A 15,316-nucleotide genomic window follows, 5' to 3' on the forward strand; every position below is an offset into this window, starting at 1 on the left:
ACAAGTACACACGTAGTTCACATGTACACACATGTAGTTAACAAGTACACACATGTAGTTCACATGTACACACATGCAGTTCACATGTACACGCACATGTACACGCACATGTAGTTCACATGTACACACATGTAGTTAACAAGTACACACATGTAGTTCACATGTACACACATGCAGTTCACATGTACACGCACATGTACACGCACATGTAGTTCACATGTACACCTGGTTTACATGTACACATTTGTAGTTCACATGGACATGCACATGTCGTTCACATGGACACACATGTAGTTCACATGTACACGCACATGTACACACATGTAGTTCACATGTACACACATGCAGTTCATATGTACACACATTTGTAGTTTACATGTACACGCACATGCAGTTCACATGTACACGCACATGTACATGCACATGTAGTTCACATGTACACACATTTTTAGTTCACATGGACATGCACATGTCGTTTACATGTACACACATGTCATTTACATATACCCACATGCAGTTCACATGTACAAACATTTGTAGTTCACATGTACACACACATGTAGTTCACATGTACACACACATGTAGTTCACATGTACACGCACATGTACACACATGTAGTTCACATGTACACACATGTAGTTCACATGTACACACATGCAGTTCATATGTACACACATTTGTAGTTTACATGTACACGCACATGCAGTTCACATGTACACGCACATGTACACGCACATGTAGTTCACATGTACACGCACATGTAGTTCACATGTACACGCACATGCAGTTCACATGTACACGCACATGTACACGCACATGTAGTTCACATGTACACACATGTAGTTAACAAGTACACACGTAGTTCACATGTACACACATGTAGTTAACAAGTACACACATGTAGTTCACATGTACACACATGCAGTTCACATGTACACGCACATGTACACGCACATGTAGTTCACATGTACACGTGGTTTACATGTACACATTTGTAGTTCACATGGACATGCACATGTCGTTCACATGGACACACATGTAGTTCACATGTACACACACATGTAGTTCACATGTACACACATGCAGTTCATATGTACACACATTTGTAGTTTACATGTACACGCACATGCAGTTCACATGTACACGCACATGTACACGCACATGTAGTTCACATGTACACGCACATGTACATGCACATGTAGTTCACATGTACACGCACATGTACATGCACATGTAGTTCACATGTACACACATTTTTAGTTCACATGGACATGCACATGTCGTTTACATGTACACACATGTCATTTACATATACCCACATGCAGTTCACATGTACAAACATTTGTAGTTCACATGTACACACACATGTAGTTCACATGTACACACACATGTAGTTCACATGTACACACACATGTCGTTCACATGGACACACATGTCGTTCACATGGACACACATGTAGTTCACATGTACACGCACATGTACACACATGTAGTTCACATGTACACACATGCAGTTCATATGTACACACATTTGTAGTTTACATGTACACGCACATGCAGTTCACATGTACACGCACATGTACACGCACATGTAGTTCACATGTACACACATGTAGTTAACAAGTACACACATGTAGTTCACATGTACACACATGTAGTTAACAAGTACACACATGTAGTTCACATGTACACACATGCAGTTCACATGTACACGCACATGCAGTTCACATGTACACGCACATGTACACGCACATGCAGTTCACATGTACACGCACATGTACACACACTTGTAGTTTACATGTACACACATGTAGTTAACAAGTACACACGTAGTTCACATGTACACACATGTAGTTAACAAGTACACACATGTAGTTCACATGTACACACATGCAGTTCACATGTACACGCACATGTACACGCACATGTAGTTCACATGTACACACATGTAGTTAACAAGTACACACATGTAGTTCACATGTACACACATGTAGTTAACAAGTACACACATGTAGTTCACATGTACACACATGTAGTTAACAAGTACACACATGTAGTTCACATGTACACACATGCAGTTCATATGTACACACATTTGTAGTTTACATGTACACGCACATGCAGTTCACATGTACACGCACATGTACACGCACATGTAGTTCACATGTACACGCACATGTACACACACATGTAGTTCACATGGACACACATTTGTAGTTCACATGTAATTCACAGGTTTTTGGCAACAAATGAGTAAACAAGCTAAATTAATTGTTGGAAAGTTTTCCCAGATCGCTGATATTACTGATCAGTAAAAACTGATCAATGTTTTGTGGAAATGATCTTTAAACTCTCAAAAACAAAAACGTGTCATTTGATGAAGGAAACTTGTTTGGATAATTTAGTGACTGAAAATGTTGGTGAACGAAACATTTATGATGTTTTTACTGCGTGTTTCTGTATGGATGCGAAGGTCCCGCCAGATGTCTGTTTCCAGGGCGATAACAAACGTCTGGTGTTGGCTTCCAGCTTCACACTGAGCCCATCAACATAAATGTTGGAGAAACTTCAGCGTAAAAAGAGCAAGTTGCACACGGACGCTGGCATGATGGCGGCTGGACAGCTGTTCATGGTCATGTGACCCCGGGCTGAGACGTGGGGTCGCACTATGAGGAGTTCCGGACCATTCTGCTGTTTTGCCAGAAGACTTCTGGTTTGTTTATTTGACAACTTGGAGGTCCAGCTGTTAATCATGGGTTTGAGACATTTCAGGGCGTGTCCTCCACACATGGCAGGTTGTGAGCATGTGCAGATGTGCGTCATGTGGACGGGGGGGCATGGAACACCGGCAGATGGCGGCCTCGCCAACCTGTTGCGACTGTGAGTGTGCTGAGCGAGCTGATCCCAGGTCCCGGGGAGGATTAGAGGAGTCTGATCCGGGTGTGGAGGGCGACTCGGAGGAAAGTCGACCTTCAGGAGTTTCAGCCCGTTATTGTGCCACCATCTGCGGTGAATGGAAGGGTCACAACCTCTGAGAGGAGACCCTGAAGAAATGTCAGGAGGAGGAGGAACAGGAAGAGGAGGAGGAACAGGAGGAGGAGGAGGAGGAGGAGGAAGAGGAGGAGGAACAGGAGGAGGAGGAGGAATAGGAACAGGAGGAGGAGGAGGAACAGGAGGAGGAGGAAGAGGAGGAGGAGGAGGAGGAGGAATAGGAACAGGAGGAGGAGGAGGAGGAGGAGGAATAGGAACAGGAGGAGGAGGAGGAACAGGAAGAGGAGGAGGAACAGGAACAGGAGGAGGAACAGGAAGAGGAGGAGGAACAGGAGGAGGAGGAGGAACAGGAAGAGGAGGAGGAACAGGAACAGGAGGAGGAACAGGAAGAGGAGGAGGAACAGGAGGAGGAGGAGGAACAGGAAGAGGAGGAGGAACAGGAACAGGAGGAGGAACAGGAGGAGGAGGAACAGGAACAGGAGGAGGAGGAACAGGAGGAGGAACAGGAGGAGGAGGAACAGGAACAGGAGGAGGAGGAACAGGAGGAGGAGGAGGGCCGGGTGTTGGGCCGGGCGGCAGGCGGGCCGGGAGGCGGGCGAGGTGGTGGGCCAGGCTGGGTGGAGCGTGTCGATAAAGTGATAAAAGTACGAGCAGAAACAGATCCCGGTTCGGTCCAGATCCCGGTTCGGTCCAGATCCCAGTTCGGTCCAGATCCCGGTTCGGTCCAGATCCCGGTTCGGTCCAGATCCCTGTTCGGTCCAGATCCCGGTTCGGTCCAGATCCCGGTTCGGTCCAGATCCCGGTTCGGTCCAGATTCCGGTTCGGTCCAGATCCCGGTTCGGTCCAGATCCCTGTTCGGTCCAGATCCCTGTTCGGTCCAGATCCCGGTTCGGTCCAGATTCCGGTTCAGTCCAGATTCCGGTTCGGTCCAGATCCCTGTTCGGTCCAGATCCCTGTTCGGTCCAGATCCAGCAGAAGTCAGACTGAACCTCGGAGCGTCGGCCCACCTGGACGACGTTACGCAGGTACGACTGCTGCTTGCTTGGAGGCGAACCAGTCACCAGCCTGCTTTCTGGGTTCACTTTGGTGTTCAGACCTGATCCGGTTCTCACCAGAACGAGTCCAGCATGAGCAACTGGCCTACATTGCTTCCTGTCTCTGGTCCTCTGGAGGAACCAACCAGAAGTTTTCCTCCTGACCAGAGTCCGCCTCTGTAATCCCACGCGGGTGTGACTGTGTGTTCATATGAGGTGGAGCATGTGGACCCGTGGAACCAGATCAGCCCACCGTGGACCGGACGGTTTTCTGCCGTCCCTCCTGCAGGCAGAACCGGTCCACAACATTTTACTGATTTGACCTCATTTATTCTCCTAAACATCTGAACCTGCTCGATGTTCCAGGAGAACTTCTTACTTTTTAGGTGTCTGATGTTCCTCCCAGACCCTCCTCTTCCTCTCCTGTGTTCTCTGCATCAGCAGTTTCATCTATAAATATGCAGAGACCTGGATCTGAGTTGCATTAATAGCAGACTTCTGGGTCGCCCCTCCTTTCCAGAGCTGCAGGGGGAAGTGTGATTTCATTAACCCTAAAGCTGCAGCGGCTGCAACGTTGGAGGACTTTCTGATGTCCAGGACTTGTTGACTTTGTTGTTTGACCTCCATAGCTTGTCGAGTGTGAGAGAAATCAGCCTTCTTTCACTTTTTAGGTCGCAGAAGGCGTCATCTTCCTCCTGAAATAGCCTCCTTTGCTGCTTCTGTCCCTGAGCGTCTGTCCTCAATGTCTCCATCTCGCTGTCGGCAGCCTGTCTTCAGCGCCTTTGCTTCTACTTCTGCTCGTTTATCCAGTCTGAATTAAACTCAGGTGGATGTATATTATCTGTGTTTATTCTGACCTATTTCCCCAAGGGTCATGTGCTTGGATGTGTTTTTCATTTAGCTTTAAATTCCAGCCTGAATGTCTCTTAACAGCTGCTCAGACGGGCCTGTTGTCATCAGCATGTGACCCGATAACATCTTCTGTTGCTTCCAGATGTTTCCCTAATGAGCCTCAGTCATCACCCAGAACTGGATTACATGTAGGTCAGAAACCCGTCTCTCAGCGGGAATGACAGAAAAAAGTTCCATGTAACAAACCAGAAAGAAAAATGCATAAAACAGCCTCATCAGCTTCATTTCTGTCTGATTTATAAACCTCGTTTCCAGAAAACATTGTCTAAGATGCAGCAGAAACCTAAATGTCATGTTTTCATTAGTTTGAGCCAAAGAAAATAAATTGTTTTCAGCTTCTTTTCCAAACAGCTTAGTAATAAATACAACAAGAAAAGTTCTAGAAAAGTTTCTATTATGTCCAGTATGATGGATTTTAACTAGTCACCGCCAACATTGGCTATGAAAGCAGCATCCACCAAAGGTTTAGATTTTCCAACGAGGATGAATTTAGGTTCGACACTTTGGTCCAAACATCATCAGAGAATAAAGTATTTTTCAGATAGACTGTAAAAGCAGTTAGTGTTTGGGCATCTACAGAGAAGAATGTTGGGAAATATCTCAAACGACATAAAACTATGCCTGACACAGAGTCAGGAGCAAGGCCAGATTATCCAATGGACATTATGGTCACAGGCCCAGGGGCCCATGCCCAGTTGGGGCCCTCAAAGGGCGAGCACCAGCAGTTTGGACATGAAACAAAATGTACCTAAAAGCCAGATAGTTTCACCACAGTCTCTGGTGTCTTGCTATTGGTACCACTGGCTGAGAGAGGACCAGGAGACCTGAACACAGTCCACCACTGGATCCAGAAACAGAAACAGGATTACAGAAGGTTCAAGACATCAATAACTGATGTCTGATACATACAACGCTAAAGTCAGCGCCTGATTCACAAATTATACAAAGGGTGATTCCATTCGCTGCTGCTGGATAAAGAGAGGGAAGCTAACCCTAGAGCTAGCTGCTGCTGGGTAAATAGAGGGAAGCTAACTCTGAAGCTAGCTGCTGCTAGCTGCTACTGGGTAAATAGAGGGAAGCTAACCCTGAAGCTAGCTGCTACTGGGTAAATAGAAGGGAAGCTAACCCTGAAGCTAGCTGCTGCTAGCTGCTACTGGGTAAATAGAAGGGAAGCTAACCCTAGAGCTAGCTGCTGCTGGGTAAATAGAGGGAAGCTAACTCTGAAGCTAGCTGCTGCTAACTGCTACTGGGTAAATAGAGGGAAGCTAACCCTGAAGCTAGCTGCTGCTAGCTGCTACTGGGTAAATAGAAGGGAAGCTAACCCTAGAGCTAGCTGCTGCTGGGTAAATTGAGGGAAGCCAACTCTGAAGCTAGCTGCTGCTAGCTGCTACTGGGTAAATAGAGGGAAGCTAACCCTGAAGCTAGCTGCTGCTAGCTGCTACGGGGTAAATATAAGGAAGCTAACCCTGAAGCGAGCTGTTGCTAGCTGCTACTGGGTAAATAGAAGGGAAGCTAACCCTGAAGCTAGCTGCTGCTAGCTGCTACGGGGAAAATAGAAGGGAAGCTAACGCTGAAGCTAGCTGCTGGTAGCTGCTACTGGGTAAGCAGGAGGGAAGCTAACCTTGAAGCTAGCTACCTGGGAAGTTTAGGAAAACTTTCCTATTGGATTTAATTTGGAGACCAAATGAAAGACAAAGTTGGGAAACATGAATAAAAATGGAAGGCTGTCATCAGGAATCATGTTTTATAAACAAACAGCTTTGTTTCTGAGCTTGTTGATGAGGTTTATGCTAGCTGTGTTAGCATCCACAAATGAGTACCTGACCTTCGTCCTCCTACAACTGATGCTACCAGAGATTTTCATGAACCTCAGACAAATTCCTGTTTTTTTTTTTTTTCTTTTACCGGTGGAGACATTTCTAATGCTAATGCTAATGCTAACATTGGGGTCTAAGTCCAGGTTAACCGAGGAAGGTGGTGCTGCTGAGCAGATGTTGAATGTCCAGCTGTTTCGGTCTCGACTGCTGTCTTCTCTCTTATGTCCAGCAATATCTGGACCTTTATCTTGATTCCTGCTTCCGTCTCCATGGCAACCATCACCAGGGCAACAGCAGCATCTGTTGCAAGGTGGCCAGAACACACCGTCCTGCAGGGCTGACTCGAGCCGTGTCATTGGCAAGCTTGTCTGTTATAATAATCATCATCGTCAGCAGACACAGCAAGCAGCTGCTCTTTGCATCCTCAGGGGGCATTCTGGGAAAAATGACTCAACCTGCGACCGCCGAGCGAAACGTTTCTAAAGTGGGAGAAAATATGAGACGCAATCAGAATCCTGCTGAGCACCACAAACGCAGCGCTGGTTCATCTGGAAGACATGTTGGTGGGATGGAAGTAGATCTGCCTGATTCTGAGGCAGCAGGAACGTCTGATCCAGGTCAGAGGTCAGTGAACGCATCACGACCCTCCTGCAGACTCCACACAACGTCAGAGGTCAGAGTCTCTTCTACAAATAGTCACACTGTAAACGCGACTTTAGATCCACTTTGGAAGAGAAAAACGACAAACCGCCTGACTGCGTTGGTGGAAATGTGATGAATGTAGGTCGGCGTGGCCGAGCTGAGGCTGCAGGAGCCCCGAGAGGAAGATGCAGCTTCACGGTGAATCATCTTCAGCTGACTGAGCAGCAGATCCACCGTTGCAGCTGTCCGCCAGGGGTCTGATGGGAAACCAGAAAGCTGCTCGTTTTCCACATGTCGGACAGGAAGAGGTCCTCAATGTCCGTGGAAAACTACGTCAACATCAAAGGAAAACTACCTCAACATCAAAGGAAAACTACCTCAACATCAAAGGAAAACTACGTGAATCAAAGGACAATGTCCTCAGCTTCAAAGAAGATCATCACTATTAGAGATAAAGGTCCTTTTATCGTTTACATCTTTAGTTTTATTCAAACAAAAAAAACACTCCGAGACTCTCGAAGTTTACGATGAAGGATTTTGTTAGATTAATGTCTGACCAACATTATAAAAGTTGACAGTTCAGGAAAATGATTCTCAGTCGTTTTGAACCACAACTTCCAAGATAATAAAATAACAGACGTTGCAGTTTGGGAGGATTTTTATTATTATTCCAGTAAATTTCACTCCGTTAACAGAATCTTTTAAAAATAAATATCACTTAATATAATGTTCTATATAGAAGATATTTTTCATGCACTATAAGTAGTTGGGGGGTCTGCAGGTCTCTGGAAACCTGATGGGGGTCTGCAGGTCTCTGGAAACCTGATGGGGGTCTGCAGGTCTCTGGAAACCTGATGGGGTCTGCAGGTTTCTGGAAACCTGATGGGGGTCTGCAGGTCTCAGGAAACCTGATGGGGGTCTGCAGGTCTCTGGAAACCTGATGGGGGTCTGCAGGTTTCTGGAAACCTGATGGGGGTCTGCAGGTCTCTGGAAACCTGATGGGGGTCTGCAGGTTTCTGGAAACCTGATGGGGGTCTGCAGGTCTCTGGAAACCTGATGGGGGTCTGCAGGTTTCTGGAAACCTGATGGGGGTCTGCAGGTCTCAGGAAACCTGACGGGGGTCTGCAGGTCTCTGGAAACCTGATGGGGGTCTGCAGGTTTCTGGAAACCTGACGGGGGTCTGCAGGTTTCTGGAAACCTGATGGGGGTCTGCAGGTCTCAGGAAACCTGATGGGGGTCTGCAGGTTTCTGGAAACCTGATGGGGTCTGCAGGTCTCAGGAAACCTGATGGGGGTCTGCAGGTCTCTGGAAACCTGACGGGGTCTGCAGGTCTCAGGAAACCTGATGGGGGTCTGCAGGTTTCTGGAAACCTGATGGGGTCTGCAGGTCTCTGGAAACCTGATGGGGGTCTGCAGGTTTCTGGAAACCTGATGGGGGTCTGCAGGTCTCTGGAAACCTGACGGGGGTCTGCAGGTCTCTGGAAACCTGACGGGGGTCTGCAGGTCTCTGGAAACCTGACGGGGTCTGCAGGTCTCTGGAAACCTGATGGGGGTCTGCAGGTCTCTGGAAACCTGATGGGGGTCTGCAGGTCTCAGGAAACCTGATGGGGTCTGCAGGTCTCTGGAAACCTGACGGGGTCTGCAGGTCTCTGGAAACCTGACGGGGGTCTGCAGGTCTCTGGAAACCTGATGGGGGTCTGCAGGTCTCTGGAAACCTGATGGGGGTCTGCAGGTCTCAGGAAACCTGATGGGGTCTGCAGGTTTCTGGAAACCTGATGGGGTCTGCAGGTCTCTGGAAACCTGATGGGGTCTGCAGGTCTCTGGAAACCTGATGGGGGTCTGCAGGTCTCAGGAAACCTGATGGGGGTCTGCAGGTCTCAGGAAACCTGATGGGGTCTGCAGGTTTCTGGAAACCTGATGGGGGTCTGCAGGTCTCTGGAAACCTGATGGGGGTCTGCAGGTCTCTGGAAACCTGATGGGGGTCTGCAGGTCTCTGGAAACCTGATGGGGTCTGCAGGTCTCAGGAAACCTGATGGGGTCTGCAGGTTTCTGGAAACCTGATGGGGTCTGCAGGTCTCTGGAAACCTGATGGGGTCTGCAGGTCTCAGGAAACCTGATGGGGTCTGCAGGTCTCAGGAAACCTGATGGGGGTCTGCAGGTCTCTGGAAACCTGATGGGGGTCTGCAGGTCTCTGGAAACCTGATGGGGTCTGCAGGTTTCTGGAAACCTGATGGGGTCTGCAGGTTTCTGGAAACCTGATGGGGGTCTGCAGGTCTCAGGAAACCTGATGGGGGTCTGCAGGTCTCTGGAAACCTGACGGGGTCTGCAGGTTTCTGGAAACCTGATGGGGGTCTGCAGGTCTCTGGAAACCTGATGGGGTCTGCAGGTCTCTGGAAACCTGATGGGGGTCTGCAGGTTTCTGGAAACCTGATGGGGGTCTGCAGGTCTCTGGAAACCTGACGGGGGTCTGCAGGTTTCTGGAAACCTGACGGGGGTCTGCAGGTCTCTGGAAACCTGATGGGGGTCTGCAGGTCTCTGGAAACCTGATGGGGGTCTGCAGGTCTCTGGAAACCTGATGGGGGTCTGCAGGTCTCAGGAAACCTGATGGGGTCTGCAGGTTTCTGGAAACCTGATGGGGGTCTGCAGGTCTCAGGAAACCTGATGGGGGTCTGCAGGTCTCAGGAAACCTGATGGGGTCTGCAGGTTTCTGGAAACCTGATGGGGGTCTGCAGGTCTCTGGAAACCTGATGGGGGTCTGCAGGTCTCTGGAAACCTGATGGGGGTCTGCAGGTCTCTGGAAACCTGATGGGGTCTGCAGGTCTCAGGAAACCTGATGGGGTCTGCAGGTTTCTGGAAACCTGATGGGGTCTGCAGGTCTCTGGAAACCTGATGGGGTCTGCAGGTCTCAGGAAACCTGATGGGGTCTGCAGGTCTCAGGAAACCTGATGGGGGTCTGCAGGTCTCTGGAAACCTGATGGGGGTCTGCAGGTCTCTGGAAACCTGATGGGGTCTGCAGGTCTCTGGAAACCTGATGGGGGTCTGCAGGTCTCTGGAAACCTGACGGGGGTCTGCAGGTCACTGGAAACCTGACGGGGGTCTGCAGGTCTCTGGAAACCTGACGGGGGTCTGCAGGTCTCTGGAAACCTGACGGGGGTCTGCAGGTCTCTGGAAACCTGACGGGGGTCTGCAGGTCTCTGGAAACCTGACGGGGGTCTGCAGGTCTCTGGAAACCTGACGGGGGTCTGCAGGTCTCTGGAAACCTGACGGGGGTCTGCAGGTCACTGGAAACCTGACGGGGGTCTGCAGGTCTCTGGAAACCTGATGGGGTCTGCAGGTCTCTGGAAACCTGATGGGGGTCTGCAGGTCTCAGGAAACCTGATGGGGGTCTGCAGGTCTCAGGAAACCTGATGGGGTCTGCAGGTTTCTGGAAACCTGATGGGGGTCTGCAGGTCTCTGGAAACCTGATGGGGGTCTGCAGGTCTCTGGAAACCTGATGGGGGTCTGCAGGTCTCTGGAAACCTGATGGGGTCTGCAGGTCTCAGGAAACCTGATGGGGTCTGCAGGTTTCTGGAAACCTGATGGGGTCTGCAGGTCTCTGGAAACCTGATGGGGTCTGCAGGTCTCAGGAAACCTGATGGGGTCTGCAGGTTTCTGGAAACCTGATGGGGTCTGCAGGTCTCAGGAAACCTGATGGGGTCTGCAGGTCTCTGGAAACCTGATGGGGGTCTGCAGGTCTCTGGAAACCTGATGGGGTCTGCAGGTTTCTGGAAACCTGATGGGGTCTGCAGGTTTCTGGAAACCTGATGGGGGTCTGCAGGTCTCAGGAAACCTGATGGGGGTCTGCAGGTCTCTGGAAACCTGACGGGGTCTGCAGGTTTCTGGAAACCTGATGGGGGTCTGCAGGTCTCTGGAAACCTGATGGGGTCTGCAGGTCTCTGGAAACCTGATGGGGGTCTGCAGGTTTCTGGAAACCTGATGGGGGTCTGCAGGTCTCTGGAAACCTGACGGGGGTCTGCAGGTTTCTGGAAACCTGACGGGGGTCTGCAGGTCTCTGGAAACCTGACGGGGGTCTGCAGGTCTCTGTTTAACTCTGTGTTTGTGTCTTCCAGCATCAGGAAAGTTCCACTTCCTGTGAAGGTTTGCCGCTCGGCCCTGCAGCTTCACATGCGAGGAAAACCCAAGAGCGTTGCCGTGGAAACCAGACCGGGTCAGACCATGGCGGACTTCAAGAAGAGCCGAGACGGTTTCGTCCTGCTGATTCCGGCTAACTAACCGGTCAGAGGACCGGTTTCCCTCACCAGTCCAGACCAGAGTCCAACAGTCCTGGATCTGATCTGGATCCCTCCAGACCAGATGAAGACCAGAGTCTGGAGGACCTGATGGCGACATATCTGACTGTTTCTGCTTCTTAGATTTTATAATGTTTTTCTGAAACAAAATCAGACTAAATAAAATATTTTTTATTTTGAACAGAAAAACTTTTCAGTTTGATAATTTGATTTCAGTAGACCTGCACGCCCCGTAGACCAGCACGCCCCGTAGACCTGCACGCCCCGTAGACCAGCACGCCCCGTAGACCTGCACGCCCCGTAGACCAGCACGCCCCGTAGACCTGCACGCCCCGTAGACCAGCACGCCCCGTAGACCTGCACGCCCCGTAGACCAGCACGCCCCGTAGACCTGCACGCCCCGTAGACCAGCACGCCCCGTAGACCAGCACGCCCCGTAGACCTGCACGCCCCGTAGACCAGCACGCCCCGTAGACCTGCACGCCCCGTAGACCAGCACGCCCCGTAGACCTGCACGCCCCGTAGACCTGCACGCCCCGTAGACCTGCACGCCCCGTAGACCAGCACGCCCCGTAGACCTGCACGCCCCGTAGACCAGCACGCCCCGTAGACCTGCACGCCCCGTAGACCTGCACGCCCCGTAGACCAGCACGCCCCGTAGACCTGCACGCCCCGTAGACCAGCACGCCCCGTAGACCTGCACGCCCCGTAGACCAGCACGCCCCGTAGACCTGCACGCCCCGTAGACCAGCACGCCCCGTAGACCAGCACGCCCTGTAGACCAGCACGCCCTGTAGACCTGCACGCCCCGTAGACCTGCACGCCCCGTAGACCAGCACGCCCCGTAGACCTGCACGCCCCGTAGACCAGCACGCCCCGTAGACCAGCACGCCCCGTAGACCTGCACGCCCCGTAGACCTGCACGCCCCGTAGACCTGCACCCCCTGTAGACCAGCACGCCCCGTAGACCTGCACGCCCCGTAGACCTGCACGCCCCGTAGACCTGCACGCCTCGTAGACCTGCACCCCCTGTAGACCAGCACGCCTCGTAGACCAGCACCCCCTGTAGACCTGCACGCCCCGTAGACCTGCACCCCCTGTAGACCAGCACGCCTCGTAGACCAGCACCCCCTGTAGACCAGCACGCCTCGTAGACCTGCACGCCCCGTAGACCTGCACCCCCTGTAGACCAGCACGCCTCGTAGACCAGCACCCCCTGTAGACCAGCACGCCTCGTAGACCAGCACCCCCTGTAGACCAGCACGTCTCGTAGACCAGCACCCCCTGTAGACCTGCACGCCTCGTAGACCAGCACCCCCTGTAGACCAGCACGCCTCGTAGACCATCACCCCCTGTAGACCAGCACGCCTCGTAGACCAGCACCCCCTGTAGACCAGCACGCCTCGTAGACCAGCACCCCCTGTAGACCTGCACGCCTCGTAGACCAGCACCCCCTGTAGACCAGCACGCCTCGTAGACCAGCACCCCCTGTAGACCAGCACGCCTCGTAGACCAGCACCCCCTGTAGACCAGCACGCCTCGTAGACCAGCACCCCCTGTAGACCTGCACGCCCCGTAGACCTGCACCCCCTGTAGACCAGCACGCCTCGTACACCTGCACGCCCCGTAGACCTGCACGCCCCGTAGACCTGCACCCCCTGTAGACCTGCACGCGTCGTAGACCAGCATGCCTCGTAGACCAGCACCCCCTGTAGACCTGCACGCCCCGTAGACCTGCACGCCCCGTAGACCTGCACCCCCTGTAGACCTGCACGCGTCGTAGACCAGCACGCCCCGTAGACCAGCACGCCTCGTAGACCAGCACGCCTCGTAGACCAGCACGCCCCGTAGACCAGCACGCCTCGTAGACCAGCACGCCCCGTAGACCAGCACGCCTCGTAGACCAGCACGCCCCGTAGACCTGCACGCCCCGTAGACCTGCACCTCCTGTAGACCAGCACGCCTCGTAGACCTGCACCCCCTGTAAACCCGCACGCCCCGTAGACCAGCACGCCCCGTAGACCTGCACGCCCCGTAGACCTGCACCTCCTGTAGACCAGCACGCCTCGTAGACCTGCACCCCCTGTAAACCCGCACGCCCCGTAGACCAGCACGCCTCGTAGACCAGCACGCCCCGTAGACCTGCACGCCCCGTAGACCAGCACGCCCCTTAGACCAGCACGCCTTGTAGACCTGCACGCCCATTAGACCTGCACGCCCTGTAGACCTGCACGTCCTGTAGACCTGCGCGACCTGTAGACCTGCACGCCCATTAGACCTGGACGTCTGGCAGGTCCTGACTCAAGTCCGCGGTGTTTCCAGTCCAGCTGAGAAGCCTAGTCCAACCAGGGTGTCCTGGGTCTTGCTCTGTGTCTCCTCCCAGTAACTGGATCTGGATCTGGACCATGGAGACGTCCAGGAAGACCAGTAGACCAGATTGCTGCAAGCCGCTCTGAAACTCTCTCACAGTGAGAAGGAGTTTTTTGGTTTCCTGCTGCAGCTGTACAGAAACAGGATTCCTCTACGTCTAATGTCATCAGGACTGCCGATTGTTGATGCAATCACTTAAAGCGCCGCGCAATTCCATTAGAGAAGTCCGGCACCTGGTCCGTCTCTGGCTGGAGATTAGCAGCCACGATTTGGTAATGAGTTGGAGAGGATTTAGCAGTGGGAATATGTGTTTTCCCCTCAAATCCTCTCAGTGCAGAAGGCCACCAGTGTGGTGAGTGCAGCAGGTTTCCCAGCGTCCCTCATCGTGGGTCTGAGGGGAGGTCACATGCGGGAGATTACAGCAACATGAGGGCCGATTGGTTTTTCCTTTGGCTCGCTCTGAGCCGACATGCCAGCAGCCGGAACGCCTTCTAATCAGGAAACATATGAGCCAAGTTTAACTTGCAGCATGTGGAAACACTTTGTAGTTTAGTCAAATAAGGAAACATTAATGACGTGATTCATGGGGGGGGGGTCTCATAGCGATGATGGAGCTACCTTTAACTACATTTACTTTATGATGAAATGAGATTACATTTAATTGAATTTGTGTGAGATAACAGCACTATGGTGCACATTATTTACCTCATGACCGTGCACTAACACTAAACTCTTCATCCTGTACCGACATGGAGCTCCTCTTCTTCACCTCAGCAGCGCAGCTACGATTCCAGGCTGCGTTTGTTTGGGACAGTAGTTTCTGCACATCTTTCGTCTTTTGCAGATTGACAGCAGCTTTGTGTTTACATGTGCTTCACATCAGGGGCGGATCTAAAGGGGGGACCAAGGTGGCACCGGCCACCTCTGAAATCTGATTGGACAGAAATAATGAGTCTAATATTGCCACTGAGTCTGGAAAAGGAGCTGAAGGCAGCTGCTAGCTGCTACTCCCTAATCCAGGCCTACACTCCCTCTCCACAGCTACGTTCCACCAGTAAAAGACACCTCGTTTTACCACCAATACGTGGGACTAAATCACCAGCCAGACTCTTTTCCTCTGTTGTGCCACGATGGTGGAATGATCTCCCAAACTCTGTCCGCTCTGCAGAGTCCCTGTCTACTTTCAGACCCAGCTGAAGACTCAGCTCTTCAAGGAGAACTTCAACACTTAGTTTAGCTGTATTTATTGGAAAGTTGGAGAA

At 51.7% G+C, this 15,316-nt stretch overlaps 1 protein-coding gene across 1 annotated transcript in view; it reads left to right on the top strand.

Annotated features, from left to right (window-relative positions):
* myo1g (myosin IG) overlaps positions 1–11,667 on the top strand; it is a gene marked incomplete at its 3' end in the record, with an annotated part of 142,690 nt that extends 131,023 nt beyond the window's left edge. Inside the window, exon 21 of the mRNA XM_079258826.1 lies at positions 11,505–11,667. Coding sequence (XP_079114952.1) covers positions 11,505–11,667 — 163 coding nt within the window. The remainder of the gene's footprint in view (positions 1–11,504) is intronic.
* Positions 11,668–15,316: the final 3,649 nt, after the last annotated feature.

The sequence above is a fragment of the Telmatherina bonti genome (assembly GCF_933228915.1).
Source record: "Telmatherina bonti genome assembly, chromosome: 19".
NCBI classification, from domain to species: domain Eukaryota; kingdom Metazoa; phylum Chordata; class Actinopteri; order Atheriniformes; family Telmatherinidae; genus Telmatherina; species Telmatherina bonti.